The sequence below is a fragment of the Lagopus leucura genome, unplaced genomic scaffold (assembly GCF_019238085.1).
Source record: "Lagopus leucura isolate 7727_CA_CO unplaced genomic scaffold, USGS_WTPT01 Super-Scaffold_760, whole genome shotgun sequence".
Classification (NCBI taxonomy): domain Eukaryota; kingdom Metazoa; phylum Chordata; class Aves; order Galliformes; family Phasianidae; genus Lagopus; species Lagopus leucura.
In genome coordinates, this window is record NW_024962257.1 from 5,876,411 (window position 1) to 5,893,615 (window position 17,205).

Below are 17,205 nucleotides of genomic sequence, written 5' to 3' on the forward strand. Positions count from 1 at the left end.
CAGCACGTAGCAAAAAGCGTGTGCAGCCAATTGCACAAAATGTGCAATATTCCAAGTGTTGTTTCAGTAGTTTTTATTATTACCAATACAAGAAATGTATTTACATCACATTTTTATGACTTAGTGGCAGTTTCTGCTCGAACTAAAACACTTGCTAGATAATCCTCAAACTGTGAAATAACTACTAGTAATGAAAGATGCCCATTCCTTGAGTGTTAGCCTTCAAATGCTTTCCTACCAGCTTCTGTAATACCTTGACCTTGCTGATAAGTTTTAACCAAAATTACTGTCTTACACTTGTCCTGAAAACCAGAAAAGCATCCTTATTTTACTCATAATTCCCCTGTCTACTCTTTCCCACAGAAGAGGCGACTGCTTTGCCAACAGCTTATGAATATATTACAGCTTTACATCTTCAGCTTTCCATGTTTCAGAATTTCCATTTTTGGAGTATTTTCAGTCCAGATGGGTGAAGCGCGCCCGAGCCTCAGTGTGGAGCTCTGGTACCATCTAGTGTTACTGGGAAATCCTGAACATCTGCTGGATGTGGGCTCTCCTCACTGATCGCCTGATGGGTTGGGGTAGGAAAAGCCTGTTGTGATCAGTCTGGTGATTAGGGACAACCAAATGCAGTAAAACCCTTTCTCTGTCAGAAGCTGCCATCTGGTTGATGGCCACAGTGGCTGGGCCTGGCTGCAATGGAAGCGTTTTAGGGTCACATTGCTGGGATTGCATTGCAGATCATCGCCTGTGATGTCTCAGAACTGTTTGCCATTTTTGCTCAGAGTTGCAGTTCTGCTTATAACTTCCAGATGTACTGCTTATCTATGCTACAGTAAGAGCAATATCCTTGAATATTTGCCATTGTGCCTAATTAAGGAGCTTGCCCAAAGTTATAGTTCTGCTTATAACTTCCAGATGTATTGCTTATATATGATAAATATCCTTCCTGACCACAAGGCTTCTATAATAAGAGCAACATCCTTGAAATAGCAGTGTGAGTCCAAAACAGTAACCAAGCAGTGGAAATGAGGTGGAAAAGAGTTGTCCTCAGAAAACCCGTGCCCAAACACAGGGAGTCACAGTGAGTAGGGGGACACGTCCCCAAAGGACCACCAAAACCTCCCCACCCCCTTCTGCAGCACACCAAGAGAACTCACAGGAGCACACCATGCTCTGATGCCAATTTCCCTTCCTTTATGCAGAGGGTGAAGGATTTCACATTGGATAATAGGAAACATTTATTCTCTGAAAGAGCAGTCGGGCACTGCCACTGCTGTCCAGGGAGAGGTGGGAGTCAACATCCCTGGAGGTGTTAAGAACTGTGGAGGTGTTGCAATGAGGGATGTGGTCAGCGAGCACGGTGGGATGGGTTCAACTTGGGGATCTCACACATTTTTACAACCTCAGTGATTCTATCATTTGTCTACACGAGCAGGAGGAGCCGTAAACCCAGCAGGCATAGAACACCCCCCCGTCCTGCCCTTATCAAAGATGGCGGCCCCCCCCCCCCCCCACGACATCACTTCGCCCTGCCTTCACCAAAGATGGCGGTTCCCTACAGCCCCGCCCCATTCTGCCCTCATCAAAGATGGCGGCCCCCAGCGACCATCCAGCGCTCTGCCAGGGCGGAAATAGAGCGCGTAGCGTCGCCGCCCGAACCCCTTCCGGGGGTGGCCGCTTCGGAAGTGATTGTTCGTTCAAAGAGTGGCGGGCTGGGGCGGCGGGCAGGACGGATCTGCGCGCTGAGGGTGAGCCGGGGGTCCTCGGGCCTCGTGGGGAACGGGCGAGAATCGGGGCGGTGAGGGGCAGCGGGATGAGGGGGCGCGGGGCTCCTCTGGGAGCGCAGCTTACAGTTGGGGGGCGGCGGTTGAGGGAGGGCCGAAGCGGGCGGGGGGCTGGGGGGGGTCGGGAGCGTTTGGGGCGGGGAGAGGAGGGGGGGCTGCGGTGCTACTGCGGGTCTGCGAGGGGAAATAACCGCAGTTCAATACGGTGGGCCTAGCAGACGAATGCCAGGTCTCACCCTTTTCTTCTTGTTTGTTTGTTTGTTTGTTTGTTTTTTCTCCTTTCCAATTCTCTTCCCACCTCTTCGTTTTTATTTTAGCGTTCTCTCAAATGTGGATGGAAAGTGGAATGTTGTTTGAGCTTCTGATTCCACTGAAGTGTTGAACGTTGCTATTCATAGTGTGATGTACGCAGAGCTTGGCTTGGGAAGAGGCCTTTTCTACCCTTCCTACTTTCTCTGCGCAGTTTTCTGCTGAACTGGGCCTTTCCTTTGGAGCTCAGTGACTATGGGGCCCTCTGAAGAAGAGAAAGAGCGAGATGTGATCCTGATCAGCGACGATGAAGACGACAGCACACATGGGAACTCAGTTCTCATAGTGGACCCCTTGGGTGAGTACTGTGCTCTTCTCAGCTGTGAGGTGCTGCAAATTAACTTTTGAAACAACCTGAAGTAAAATATGAGATCTGACGCCTTTGAAATGCGGCTTTGGGCTGCGAGGAAATCAAAGTAGTTCAAAAATAAATAAAAACCAAACAAACTGCTGTTGTCTTTGCCATCATAGGTTGTTTTAAAGAGTACTACTGGGTAGTTTTAAAATATCAGTAACTTCTCTGAGCCATTTTCAGTGGTGACCAGATCTTTTTGTTATTACATGCCTTTTGACTGTGTAGGAATCTTTTGTTCCAAGCCAGTGTATCTTTCTTATTTGCACCAGATGAAATGATAAGAAAGCTTGTGCCTTAAAGTGTTTTAAAGAATAAGTATCAGTAGCTGGTTGATTTTTGTAAGGACGTTGTAGGCTTTTCATACTGAGTCAGACTGTTTTCTCTTCTATACAGTGAAGACTGCCCTGGAAGAGAAGAAATGTGAAGAGATTGTGGATGAGGAGTGTGAACTAGTGGTTACTTTCTGTAAACAAGCAAATGTGATGCCCCATGCAAGATATGACTGTACATCACACTCATTTGAGTACGTTCAATGATGTGGAGGCTAATGTGGAGGTTTCCTTTCCCACATATAGTCATGTAGGCTTGTTAAAACTCTTAACAGCTGAAAGTGTAAGTAGAGTTGGGTAAGTGCACAAACTGCTTTGTAAATAATGCTCTGTTTTTCAATTCTGTAGACGAATGGAATGTGAAACGTGCTCACCCCTTGGAAAAAATGCTGATTTTTGTAGTCAGTGCTACTGCTACATTTGTGATAAGCTGGCTTCTGAGGTAAGGATGAGCTGTAATCAAGAAATGCTCAAATTTGAGTAAACTGAATTCTTTAACTGTCTATAAAAGAAATCACTCTTATGCACACTGAAACAATAAATGCTATGTAGAGTTTGATTATTTGAATAGCTCCTACTCTAAATGCTTCTATCCATCAGCTTCACAGCGTTAAGTATGGTCACCATCTAGGTTTATTTCCAGTAGTACAGTATTGTAGGATATTCACTTGATATAAACACATGTGCATCCCGTTTGCCTGGGACTTCATGGAATGTAATTACTAAATCAGGTTGTTTCTCACTGCACTAGGCAAATATTGAATTTCTAGATTTTCCTAACCCTAAGTAGGGGAGGGATGAGGTGTGGGGAGGGATGTGTTGGTTGGTGGGTTTTGGTTTTGGTTTTGCTTTGAGAGGAGGGGAAGATTGTTTGCTTCGTTGTTTGATTGGAGGTTTATTTTTTTGTAGGTTTTTTTAGTTGTTGTTTTTTAGAATTCTGAAAACTTTGAACTGTGAGTAAAGTTGGGGTGAGCGTTCAGAAACAAAGCTTTGATTATTCATAGTGTATTCTGTGAGGAAGATGTCAACCTAAGTGTCTCCATAAGTATTCAGGAATTAGAGTAAATTACTGGGGAGGGGAGGAGGAAGTCTTTTTTATTATTATTATTGTTGTTCTTTTTAAGTTATGGTAGAAAGGCATTGCCACGTTGTCCTCTTGCCTCACCTGTCAAATTACAAAGCCAGGTAAAACCACAGAAGCAAGGCATACAATGAATTCCAGTCCTTTACTTGTAGAGAGGAACTAACTTTTGATTTGCTGAACTTTGGGGACAATAAAATGCTTTTCTCTGTCTTTCCCTTGTTATGAAACAGTGCCAGAATTGGACAACTTCTTCCCTCTGTCACTGCAATGCACATAACAAAAGCAAATTCTGGAAAGAACGGCGTGATTTTGCCTTGGCTGGCGTTCTTGTCATGTTCAATTTGGAGCTCACAGACATAGATGCAGACCTTCGGCATGGTGGTAAGCAAGGGTTCTCATTCTGTCCTGGCAGACCTTTGGCTCACTGTGGCTACCTGGTCTGTGGCTCTACTTGTAATCTACAAGGACAGCTTGTCTGGACCACAACTGTCCTTGTAAAGCTTTGGTGAGTTATTTAGGTAGCAGCTCAGGTCTGCTGTCCTCTGGGCTGTACTCAGAACAGACAGGTCTGCAGTTCCACACTTGTGTCCTGCTTTCTTCCCCTTGGAAGAAGCAACAAATTATGCCTGGCTCTTAAGATTGGGTGCAAGTGATTTATCAAATATTTTACCTATGAATGTCTTTATTTTGGTTTTGAAGTAATTTTTTTGCGCTGAAAGTTTCACATCTCCACCTCTCTGTCCTCTTAGGAAACCTTCTAATAAGCTTTATCCAGGAGCTTTCTGTGGAATATAATAAGTATTTAATTGGAGTGAGAATAGCTCCCACAGAGCAAGAATGCTTTTGTGTCTCAAAGCTGCCTCCTGGCCAGTGTGGTGTCTGCAGATCACGCAGCACAGAGATTGTATACAAGTAAGTGATGACAGAATTAGCAGTGCATGTTGGTCGCTGCAGGTTTTCTTTCCTTAAGTAACATAAGCAGTTTCGTGGCACCTGAAACAGCAGCATAATGGAGGGATCTTAATTGATCAGTGAGCAATTGAACTGAATTTAACTTGGATGTATTTTAAGAATCGTCCTAAATACATCTTAAAAGATACCTGTTGTGCTGTGCTAAGATGGTAGCATTCCTGGTTACAGCAGCTTGGAAAAGCATGAAACAAACCCCTGTGTTTTTACTGATTTGTTAGAACTGAGTTTGGCTTTTACTTGATGGTGTGTGCTCTTAAAATTCTGAAAGTAATGCCTGTGCAAATGCCATCTTCCTGTTTCACAGATTCTTTTCAGGGAAAGGTGAATCAGTTTGCTTTCAAACTAGAGTGGTCATCATTACCATTTGTTCATGGAGTATGTCACTGCAGATGCTTTATCTCATGGACTACTTAACTTTCTCAGGTATTCTGGAGTTTATGCACTGGTAACAAGATTTTTAAATCAGGCTGAAAGAGAGAGTCCTAAAGCTGCTGCTGTCATGCTTCTGGGAGCAGCTAGAGAGATAACCCTTCATAAAGACCCTGCTATGTGAGTATCCAGTTCCACAGTTAGTGCTTAATCTTTATTTTCTTCTCACAAGGAAATAAAACTGCTTTTCTTTCTCCTGTCCCCCCACAGAAGCTGGCAGAACCTTGGTCATACTGCTTCACTAAAGCTTGCTGTCCCTTGTTTGTTGCAAAGGTAAGACTTGACTTATTACATAATGGTAAGAGATGGTTGCTGGATGCAAACTTTGTGACTACACTTGAAGCACACTTAAAAGGGCTTCTATTCAAAGGCATAAAGGAAAAATGAATGTTTTAGCTCTTAAAAGAAACAAAAATGAACTTGCAGAGCTCTAAAATAAGTGTATTTACTCCGTTCATTCTGTAGCATCAGGCAGCAGGACCTTGCTGTGTTCTATTAGACTCTGAGCAGAGCAGAGAGAGCCAGCTGCCTGCATGTGTAGGCTGCAGGTGGGTAAGGACGGACAAGGTTACAAACAAGAGTGTGTACCAGTCAGCTTGGTAAGCAGAGACCTCAGCAAACTATTGTATTCTGTACCTGTTTGCTGCAGATAGTACAAATAGATTGTTTAGCAGCTCAGTTGTGAATTTCTCCCTTTTTGTGAAGGACAAGAGCCACATCTGCCTTGTTTGACAGCCACATAAGCAGTCAGCCTTCCCACAGTGGGGGGGGAAATCTCAAAGCCAAGATGATGAAGTACTTTGAGTCCAGGAATGCTCTTTTAGGCCAGACCAGAAGATGGTGTTGGGTAGCTACTTGTGGTTAGTAAGCCTAACAATAAATAGCACCTGTTCAGAGTCAAAACAGCAGCCTTGCAGTCCTCCTCTGGGATGGAGCAGTCAGGGATGTAACATAGTGAAGTTCCCCTAGAGGATAATGAATGAGGACACCCAGCTCACTTGGCTTAATTCATTTCTCGTTTTAGCTTTTCACCTTTAACCTGAAATTTGCTTGCAACAGAAGGTTAATGAATTAAGAATTAATTTTTTTTAGGAGCACTCAAAAACAATTAATGTTCTCACCTCTGTGACAGGCATAACCTAAATCCTGTATCAGTTTTCATTTTATACGACTATTCTTGAATTTATTAATTTTTTTACTTTAAAAGAACAGTAATGGGTATTTTTTATTTATTTTTTTTGCCTTCCCCCCCACTTTCAAAATAATTGAGCTCTTCTTTACCTTAGTGTGTTCTCTCCAGTTTTCAGTTAAGACAACGGTTTCGCTGACTTGGGTCAGGCAGCTTCCTTACTGAGCTCACAGTGTGTTGCTTCAGTGCTTCTCACATACTTGGAGGGGATCATCTTTAAAGCCTGAGACCACAGAATGCTCAGTTTCACTGACAATGAAATATGAAAATAATTACATAGAGTTAATACCTGTATTGGCTACAAATATTAAAGCACGAACTTGAAGATAAACCCAGACTCTCTGAAGCTTAACCAAAGAAATCTGTATGTAATCTCTGCAGAGCAGTTTTGCACAGGATTTTCTCAAAAATCTGAGTGTTATTTCACTTAAAGGTAGCAGATTTTTATTTTTGCTTTTGCTTTTCTTTTTAAAACACAGGATCACAACACGACTTCAGAAGATGCTGGTGTTGTGTGACTTCCCAAAAAGTTTATATGAGAAATTTGTTAATTTTTTTCAGTCCATCTCGCTTCCATGTCACTGTTTTGCCTTCTCCAATAGGTATGTTCTTTGTTTATGGAGTCTGGTTTTATGCCTTTGGCTAATTTATAAACTGACTTAGGGAATGGTTCTTTCACTGATTTTTGCTGAAGGTGTTCAATGGAAGGCTTCAGTACTCTCTGCTTTGTGTCCCACCCTTAGCATAGTGAGAAACTGATGTTGTGGCTAAGCTCTTGTTTGTATAAATCCTTCTATTTTCTTTCCCTGAAATTGAACTGTGAACTTCAGAATGTTTTATGAATAAGTCTTAGTGTCACTTCATTGAAACGCATTGTGCATACCAGCAGAGTCCTCAGCATTTCCTCATTCTTGTGCTTCCAGCTTGAATGTCGTGCCTTGGGATCATGTGTTACTGACCACGGTTTTGAAAGGACAGAACACCACAGGGCAAAGGACACAGAAGGGAAGGAAGACATTTCTGTGGGAAGTGCTTCCTGTCATAGAGGCTCGAGTGGAGAAACTAGTTGAAAATAAAAAGTACGATCGGTTTGGGCTTGCTTTGTTTTTTCCATTTTCAAAACCCAACTTTTGTATTTGTTCATGCTACTAATTGCCATGCAGTGCTTTCCTAACCTCTGCAAGAATTTTGCATTATGGGGAAATATACAAAAGAGGGTATATTTGAAGCTGTTCGTTGCCATTACTTATTAGCAAGGCCAGTGCTTTTTGAAGCTGTTAGAATCAGAATCAGGTAATTGTTTTGTTTCAGTAATCTCAGTGGCTTTTGGAATTTGATGTTTAAAAACAAAATCAGTTCATCAAACACTGACAATTTGGAGGACAGTTTTAAAAATAAAGTAAGCGATCTTTAGTCCTCTTACAGACTTGTCTTTTCTTAGCCTGCTTTTATTTGTTCCTAGTGCACAGAGATAATCTGTGGATTAATTTAGATATCTGCTGTATTCAGAAGTGGCTTTTGAAGCTTTCAGCAGTCTCTTTCTGCCAGTTGTGCTGTCCTTTTTCACAGTGCTTTTATGTGACAAGGACTGCTGTTTTGCTTCATTAACTGTAGTAACTGAGTAACTGACTAGTCATTGACCTGTTGTGTACAGCGTAACACTTCTTTTCTCTTCCGCTTTCTCCAGCTATAAAGAAGTTGTTCGCTACCTGAGAGCTGTGAAATGCAGTGACACCAAAGGGTAAATGGCTTTTGTTTGTTTCATTGCCCTCAAATTGTGTCCCAGTCTCTTTTTCTACATCTAATCAAACAGAATGAAAGGCAGTAGGATTTTGAAAGCTGTTTGCCAAGTGAAAGTAATACAGCACTGCAGCTCAGTTCTGCCTTATTGGATGTAACTTCTTAGCTGTCAGACTTAACTGGGTGTATGCATACATGTTGTAAAGCTTCTGAATGAACAAAAATCAGGTGCTCATTTATTTCTTCTTTCCAGGCTAAGAGACCTTCGAGATAAAATCCCATTCTATTTGTGTAAAACTGGAGACTTCACTGATGCTACACATTCACTGTTGTTTCCCATCAATAGCCTTGCGTGCTGCACTGCATGCCGACTAACTCCTCTTCAGTTTGAGGTCTACCTGAAGATATTCAGGACAGGCAGTGTCCCTGCTGGGAAGGATATTCAGGACCCTGGGCCCTGGGTTACAGTTGGCAAGTGACTTTTATTATTATATTTTTTTTTTCCTCTTATATGTTTAGGATCTTATTTAATTGCAGCTCTTTAAATTCAGAAATGTTTGGGGGAGGCTCTGAATCCAAATGTAAGTTGTCTGGACTAAAGCACAGTGCAGGTCATTAAGCAGGTAGAGTGTCTTTATATTTGAGCGTGTGTAGCACAGTGCACAGAGAACGTTGCCTTTTGTCAGTTGTGAAGTTCTTTTGCTGAGAAAAGCCCATTAAAAGAAAACAAAAAGCTCTGCATTATATCATAGCATTACAAATGGCAGTGCATAGCTCAGCACTGTGATGTGTTGTATCTCGAGAGTGAAAGTTTTCAGATGGAAGGGGTCTCTGAATATATTTTGTATTGTATATACCTGTATATTGAATCACAGAATGGCTTGGGTTGGAAGGGATCAACAAGTTCCAAACTCCCTGCCACAGGCAGGGCCACCAACCTCTGGATCTACTTGTCAAATGCACTCTGAAGTGAAAGGTTGATTTTGGAGATGTTCAGTTATTAGAGTTCGTAGAAGCATGGGATACTGTAGTCCAATTAGCATAATAAGACTTTGTTAGGGGTCACCTGCTGTGATGGTTTTGTCTAAACTGTACTCAAGTTTTTTTACAGCTTTCCAGAACAGCATTTCACAGTTGATGGAGGTTCCGAATAGAAAAACTACTGTAAAATATAGTAAAATAGCTGTAGATGCTTGTTTTTCCTCTAGGTTTCTGTAGAAGTGTGTCTTCAGCAGTATTTTGAGTCTGTTCATACTCTGTGGTTACTCAAGGAATAAAAGATGCATCTTAATTTTTTTCTTCTCGCAGGGTCTCCAATGAAAGATGGTGTTCTGATCAAGCAGGCATTCAAACTCCTTTACAGCAATCTGTCACTGTACAGAAATGTGAGTCCGTGTTAGAACTACTTATATGGCCTGTTCAGTGGTTTTGTACCTTACCTGCTTTGTCCAGTTGCTTATCTAATGAAAGGATTTACTGCCAGAATCCTCTGAGTAGTTCAGACCTCTGTGAAGCTTTTCTGTACTGCAGGATTGGTTTGGGGACGTGGTGGAAATAAGTCTGCAAATGTTTTCCTCAGATAGCATTTCTGTGCTCTCACAAAACGTGTCAAGTTGTGAGTGATCCATTGACTCAGCTGGAGCTTTACTGATAAAACTATGACAAATCCTGCTTGTATGCAGCTCTTGTAGCTTCAGTGAATTTAGCAGCGTACCATAGCAATGATGGAATGAAGAGAAAATTTGCCATATATATGTTGAACGATATGTTCTTACTGCTCAGCTGTTCAGGAGGAATTTTCTCTATTAAGTTATGCTAGTGTCATCTTTTCAGTGGAGCTGTAATGGTTACACCAGCAGCAGGTCTGTTGTTTCTGTTCATACTCCTTAGAATTAAAAGGGGTGGAAAAAAGCCTCGTCTCTACAGGTGAGGCAAAATGGCTGTTTCTCAAGATGACAGATCAAACATTAACCTGTGATTTGTGTAGACATGTCTGGGAGTTCTGTTAGAGGGGCTAGAAGGAAGAGAATGCATATCAAGGAGACTTACTTTGATCATTAAAAGTTGCTAAAGATGTATTTGATCCCGTAAAACAAATTTTCTGTTGTATTTCAGCCTAAATGCTGGGGTTCCTTCATCATGATTATGGGCAGTAGCTGTTTCCTGGAAAGAAATGGGCGCCTTCGCCCTCTGACAGTGAAAGAGCCCCCAGTTACATTTCAGCAGGTAATAAATAACTGCTGCTGTGCTCTGAGATGGAAGAATCTGTTGTATGGTTTTATGCTGTGCTTCATTCCGTGTGGACGTCAGCTTGTTCAGTTAAATATTAAGGCTGACTTTACCTCATCACAAATTCTTACAGTATGTGCAAGTGAAATACTTGACAAGAAGTTGTTATTTGTGAGTGGCAAGTGCAACAATGAATAGATTAACTCTGCTTGCAGCTCAGTGCCAGATACCTGTTCTGTATTGTTTAATATTGAGATGAATCATGTAACAGCTCAATGTATAGGAAAGAAATTTAAATGTGTTAAAATAGCTCTAAGAGACAGTGCCTGGATCTTTTTTTTTTTTCCACAAGAACAGAAATAAATGTCTGCTAAGCACAGTGGATTAAAATTAAGAGGTTGTATGACATTGTTTAGTTAGTGCTGTAGAAATTCAGCTTTCTCTGAGTATGATGAACAATCAACCTCACTCGTAAAGACACTGAAAAGTAAGTAAAAGCACTCTGAAGTAATAGATAAGATGCTGGGTGTGGTTTGATGCCTGTGAAGGCACCCTTTCTCTTCCTTCTGACTGGTCACTCCTGTTGCAGGGGGTGCTGGTTGCCAGTGATGGTCTCTTCCAGGAACTGAAGGCAAAACTTAACGTTTCTTTCCCACCTGGTATTTTCTCCCAGGTAAGTGTGCATCTGTCAACAAGGGAATTGACTGTTTTATTGTAAGGTACCTGAAGATACTGCAGTATTGAGAACACCTGGATTATCGTAAAGAGCTTCTGAGATAAGGTTTGAAGTTCTGGGGGAGTGGCGTAGGACTGGTCTTGGCACAATCTAAAGGTCAGAGCTGTTATCTGAACAGACCCTGACTGGCTTTTTGTATTCAGAACTGGCACTATCTGCAATCCATCCAAAAGTTTTAATTCATCACTGTCCGAATTTATGTACCTCCTAAAGTGGGACGGTTAGTTATCAGTGATTCTGTAGTAACTTCTCAGAGTAATCTTGTGTTTGGTTCAGATGGGAGGCTGTCCTTTGAGACTGACAGCCTTTGTCTCAAAACTCAGAATAGCCTGGGATTTCTCATCTTGTTGTGAATGATGGAGCATGTTTAAGGGTGTTTTGAGGCAAATAGTTTGCTGCTTAGGTAGGTGATTATATTTAACAATTTCATTCTCTTCCCAGTTCTTCTGTGGGCACTACGTTTAGCTTTACCTTGCAGTATGCAACTCCTGGACCAGACATTTTGTCCCACTAATTCTTCTGCTTCTGTCTGGTGAGAGACCTCATATTTCTAGGTGGACTTTGAGATCCTCAGATGAAACACACTATATAAGTAGAAGTATCTGTTCTATTCGCCCTTCCTTCAGCCTTTGTAAGATTCTTCTGAATGTAGTATCTGTCATCCAGCAGATGTGACTGGAGTGGTAGTAGCTTACTGCTGATTGGACTGGAGGCAATATACAAGTAGTGGGAAAGGGGACTTTTAAATATAAATCTCTTCTTTTTTTATATCTCTTCCTGCAGTTGCACCAGGAGGCTTGTCTTATTCTTGCAGTGCAAGCAGTACAACAGATGGTTATCTGTGAACTCCCATACTTAACTTCCTTCCTAGAGATATTCCTGGCATTTGGGGTGAGTCCTGGAGATGGACTTCAGTTTGAAGAGATTAAAGTGGATTATATTTAAAATGAATGTAACGCCTACTTGGAGATTCTTGCATGCATTTAGCCTAGTTAGAAGCTTTACTGGCCTTTAATTTCTTCTGTTATTTTTAGGGTTTTGTTTTGTTTAAGAAACAATTGTGAATTAAGTTGAATTAGTGGCCTTATTTTGTCTCTTCCTAGAACAACTTCTGGGCTCTGAGGCTGTTACTGAATCATCTTTCCTATGATAAGCACATCCTTCATGGCGTTGTCGATCTGATTTTGAGAGATCTGAATCGTCAGAAAGCAACAATGCTGAAACTGTGAGTAAACACTTCCTGAAATCTGTCTGTCTGTTTTTGGAAACATTTGACAGCAGGCTCACAGCAGGAACATTTAGCAAAGATGCAAGCTTTAGCTCTTTGAAAATGACCAGCCCAGTGCTTCGGGTAATAATGTGAAGAAAATGCTAGGAGCCAATAAGAAAGTAATGGGGGAGGGGGGGGGAAGCAGGTGCATAGTTCATGTAAATGTTGTGTGTGATCCTGGTGGTGGTTCTTGAAACATGGGTTGATCCCTGTGAGGAACTGGTTGACATGGCTTGGGTATCCCAGCCTGGGGCTGTGGCAGTGGTCTGCAGAATCTCACAGGATGTGCTGATGGTGACCAGGGAATAATTGTTTGTGGTTTCCTCTAAAGCAAGAGTCTTAAAGGAAATCTAATGTGGCAAAACCAAAATGGATTAAGGTTGTATTACTTGGAGCTGTGAATTTGGTTGACAGAGGATGCTGTGAAAATGAAAGGTATATATAGATTGAAGAGCAGGAACATTGCTGGAAGATTGTACAGTACAGCTAGCATAAAAACAGCACTCCAGACCTGAGGAGGCTGAAGAGCTCTTGAAGATGAGTGTATCTAGAAAATGATTTCCTTCAGATCTATATGAGCTAGCACTGCTCCTCAGCAACCATTCCTTCAGACAGAGGGCATATAGGGCATCCTCCTTTCATGTGTCTGGTTTGCAGAAGGCCAAAACAAATATACTTGTCACAGAGCCAGGACACTGAACTGGATGGGGCCACTGATCTGACTCAGTTCTGTATTCAGGTAGCTGTGAGGCCCTAGTATTTCTTGTGCAGCAATGCATTATTGGCTGGGCATGTCTGAAATAACTGTGATGATCTGAAGGATATGTGATCATGGCATTGCTATGTCCCTCTAATCAGAGGGGGGACTGTGAATCTGAATTCCTAAAATTAAATGCCCCTACTTTTAGAGCAGACTGAAGAGTGAGGAAGCGGTGTCAGGAGGTAAGCTACACAGATATTGCCATTTGTCTCTGCTGCTGAACTGATGCTTTCTGTTTTCTGGTTTTATATCACTTAGATGGCAAAACCTTGGTCCCCAGTACGTGGGTGAATTTGTTTGCCTGTTCCTGACTTGCAGAAACAGGATACTGCAATCCATTGGTGTGTTGGCTCTGGATATAATTACAGAGAACTTGCACGTGTAAGTGTTAATCTTTATCATAGCCAAATAGTCAATCACTGTATGTTGCAACAGTGCTAGTAGTTTCCTTCATAATTAACAAGCTGCACTCACAATTCACTCCTATTTCATGGACTTCCTTATTATAAGCAACAGTAAAGATATCAAATGTGATGAGTTGAAAAGATCTGCAATTGCTCTGTGTTCCTGATCAACCAAATGGCCTTCTGACTTCCCAGAGTCTTGTGCTATGAAAAGCACAGAGTATTGTTGTGTACTTATCAGAGTACGCTGGGTATACTGATGGTAACAAAATGTCCTCTAAACTTGTAAGAAATGCTTCATGTAGTGGTGAGAAAATAGATCCCCACATTCAACCGAAGATTCAGGAACATCTGCGTGCTGACACAGACTGAGGACGTGGTTAAGGCTGTGCTTGTCAGGGGGACCACTTGCATTACAGCAGCACAGAGTAGAAAACGGAGTTCTGAGATCTGAGTACAGTATTTAGGTTGCCAATGATAGCAACACACTGGTTGGATGATCTTGGAGGTCTTTTCCAACCTTGGTGATTCTGTGACTCTTGACGCGTCGCTTCAGACTGCTGGCTGATCCGAAGTGCAGTCCTTGCTCCCTTCTCTTCTAGGCTGTAAAGGATCGTACACTGTAAAGTAAGAGACACAAATGTATTGGCATGATAGTCTTAAAATGCAGTGACTCAAGGGTTAGATACCAGAAGGCAGTAATTGCTCCTTAGTATGGCTTAGTATGGTAATGGCTCCTTAGCCTCTGGCACTTTTAGCTCACACGTAGCAGCAGAGAATTCACTTCTTTGTAACTGTCCTAAGTAGAAACCATAGACATGAGTTAACCTTCCTTGCAAAATGCTTGTGTTTCTCTTCTCACCAGCCTTTGTTGTGTGTATTTCAGGAAATAAAATTCCTGATCTCGCTCAGTTCTTTGAGTTGAGTTCTACTGAACCAATTTACAACTCTAATAAATGCCTTTTTGCATCTCTAGCAGCATTCAAGGACAGGATCTGATTGGATCCTTTTTATTATGGTCTGCCTTTGTGTTTTGTTTTTTTTTTTTAAACTGTGTATCTGATGCTAAATTCATCTGTATTTGGAAGCTGAGTGGAGTAGTTGGGGTGGGTGAAACTGGGAGCAGATTTGTCCCTGTAAGAAAATGGGTTGAGAACTTTCTTAAACTGTTTTTCAGATGTCCATGGGCAAAGCACCTTTACAACTTCTTTCACAATGCAGTAAGTATCTCTGTGTTCTAGAACTAAGCAAAAGAGTGTGTAAATGACAAATACATCACTTTTGAGAAATATATTGATATGAGATGATTTGATAAGTGATGGTTAATACTTGATACATGTTGGAAATAATTAGTAGTATTGCTCATTGTAAAAATGACAAGTTACTGATGTGTATTAATCTCTTTCTTCCTCCTCTGTTCAGAGGTTAATGCAGCTGCCCCTTGGTGCCACAACTCATCATGAAGTCTCAAAGTTCATGGATGTTCTTGAAAAATTGTGATCTGGCCAAATTTTCAAGCGTATTTTTCAACTTGCCTTGGTCCAACACATCTCTTCCTGGAGTCTTTTGTGTTCTGTTTTGGTTGTCATCTCTTCCCTTGCTTGAAATGAACACCTAAAAACTGACTTCAGACCAAGTGTGATAATAAAATCTCAGATCTAGATGGTGAACAGCATTTGTATCCTGGTAGGTGTGTTCTGGAAACTTCCTTTTTACAGGCACATGTATTAAGCTGTCGTTTAGAGACAGGAGCTTCACATCTTAAGAAAAGCTGATCTATAGAGAAGTGCTCACCAGAGACAGCAATGGCAAGAGGAACGAGGGGAGAGAAACAAAGTGGAAAGCATCAAAAGTCCTTCGCTTACGAGTTGCACAGGTGTTTTCTGAGTGGAAAGCCAACAGAACTGCTAAGAAAGCAGTTAGACAAGCTGCTTAAATTTGGAAAACTGCCTCTCCAAAGGTGTACAGCAGTGTAAATTAGGATGCTGTTTGCACTCCTTGTGTTTGTATAGTGTATAATTATAAAAATAAATCACTCCAATTAGTATTGTTTGGCCTCAAGCTTTCTTACTCTAAGAAATCAGAATGAAGAAAGCAGTAGCTTGTTTTGTTTGTATATAAAAAAATCTATTTTTTTCAAGGCATTCCAATTGTAGGCTTTCTTAAACGTTCTACAATGGGTGACTTAAACTGGTGCTGAAGGCTCTGTGTTATTTCAAGTATTATAATAGTAAGAGCTGACTTTTTTGGGAATTGTGGAAGTAGAAATAGGGAAGTATTTCTTGCCCAGTTGTGCTCTTCTTTGCCCCAACATGATACGTGTGTGCTGTGGTTTGGAAGGCAGGGTAAGACTTTTGAACATGTTGATATATTCTGTCCAAACTCAGTTAAGTTATTGTCCAGCTTTTCTACAGAAAGTGTACATGCATCTAAAAGGAAAAAGGGTTTAATAAAAAAAAAAAAGATTTAATAAATGATGCCTGGTCTATGGTTTTGTTGTTGGGTTGGGTTTTCCATTGTGTATTGAGCTGCATGGGCTCCTTGGTGCCATCCCCCCGGGTGCCCAGCATGGAGCTGGGAGCAATTGAGGGCACTGTGCTCTGTTACCCTTTGGTTTGGATTCACCATCACGGGGAAATGCAAGAACTGCTTGTGTTGCAGTAAGTAAATAGCATGGCTATTCATTATTTATCTGCTGCTGAATTTTAATGAATTACAGCAGCAATGAGTGAAGCCCTTATAGTGAGGATTATACTATAGATACTGATATGGTCTTTTATGTATGAGAAAATGATGTTTTCTAAAACTTAGCACTTGGCTTTGTGATACCTGTCCCTGCCTGTCCAACCCCACGCTTCATCAGCTGCAGCAGAAAACATCGTGCTGGTGCCCTGGGACTACAGCCAGTGTAAAAACCCAAAGGTAAATTGAAGGCTGATCTTTTCTATTATTTTTTTTTTCCTGCTTTGCTCCAAGTATAATAGAGAAGAACAGAACTCATTAAAAATTGAAGGACGTAGTTTGAAGTAGAAAATGTGCATCTACAGCTGCCTGATCCAGATATTGTATTTAGCAAACAGAACTCTGTTTTTTGCAAGCGTGTGCCAAACAGCAAACAGAACATTTGCAAGTGGGTGCATGTATTGACCAAAAAAATTTAAGCTGAAAGTGGGATTCTAGAAGTGTGCAATAGGAATGCTGTTGTCCAACCCAGGAAGGTAATGCGCGTGTGGACCAGGAGTGCCTGGCTGTGATGAGCAGACTGAGTCGGGTATGTGCATCATTGGGTGATCCAGCCATCCCATAACCTGATAGTAGGGGGGATCCATCCCATAGCCTGATACTGTGGGGGATCCATCCCATAGCCTGATATTGTGGGGGATCCAGGTGGTTTTGGGATGCATAGCTAGTGAACTGAGTGGTTGTGGGATGAATGGGGACTTCTTGGGGTGATGTGTAAGGAGAAAGCCCACCTGCTGTGCGTCACGGAGCTCTTTCAACTCTGTTTAAGGTGCACAAGTGCTGCCTATCCCAACGTGGCTGAGATCGTCCTGGATCTGTATAGATATGAACTATGCCTCCATCCTTTCAAGTGCAGAATGAGGAGCCCCT

The 17,205-nt window shown here is 41.7% G+C and overlaps 1 protein-coding gene across 3 annotated transcripts; it reads left to right on the forward strand.

The window, feature by feature from the left end:
• Positions 1 to 1,629: 1,629 nt before the first annotated feature.
• Positions 1,630 to 16,006, forward strand: LOC122176087. Of its 3 annotated transcripts, none has more exons than XM_042864351.1 (20): positions 1,630 to 1,751; positions 2,105 to 2,394; positions 2,845 to 2,974; positions 3,129 to 3,222; positions 4,095 to 4,245; positions 4,614 to 4,776; positions 5,260 to 5,385; positions 5,476 to 5,538; positions 6,934 to 7,056; positions 7,378 to 7,533; positions 8,142 to 8,195; positions 8,448 to 8,665; positions 9,503 to 9,579; positions 10,310 to 10,420; positions 11,013 to 11,096; positions 11,943 to 12,050; positions 12,263 to 12,384; positions 13,448 to 13,570; positions 14,771 to 14,813; positions 15,016 to 16,006. In XM_042864351.1, the coding sequence occupies exons 2-20, from the start codon at positions 2,292 to 2,294 to the stop codon at positions 15,091 to 15,093; spliced, it is 2,127 nt and encodes a 708-aa protein (XP_042720285.1). In that variant the 5' UTR covers positions 1,630 to 1,751; positions 2,105 to 2,291; the 3' UTR covers positions 15,094 to 16,006. The 3 variants fall into 3 exon arrangements, with proteins under 3 accessions (XP_042720285.1, XP_042720286.1, XP_042720288.1); XM_042864352.1 differs by having other exon boundaries at positions 8,541 to 8,665; XM_042864354.1 differs by lacking the exon at positions 6,934 to 7,056.
• Positions 16,007 to 17,205: the final 1,199 nt, after the last annotated feature.

Coding starts and splice junctions, on each gene's coding strand:
- LOC122176087 (XM_042864351.1), top strand. CDS start 2,292: ATGGGGCCCTCTGAAGAAGAGAAAGAGCGAGATGTGATCCTGATCAGC. Junction 5,539..6,933: donor GTCCCTTGTTTGTTGCAAAG/GTAAGACTTGAC, acceptor TTTAAAACACAG/GATCACAACACGACTTCAGA. Junction 9,580..10,309: donor ATCTGTCACTGTACAGAAAT/GTGAGTCCGTGT, acceptor GTTGTATTTCAG/CCTAAATGCTGGGGTTCCTT.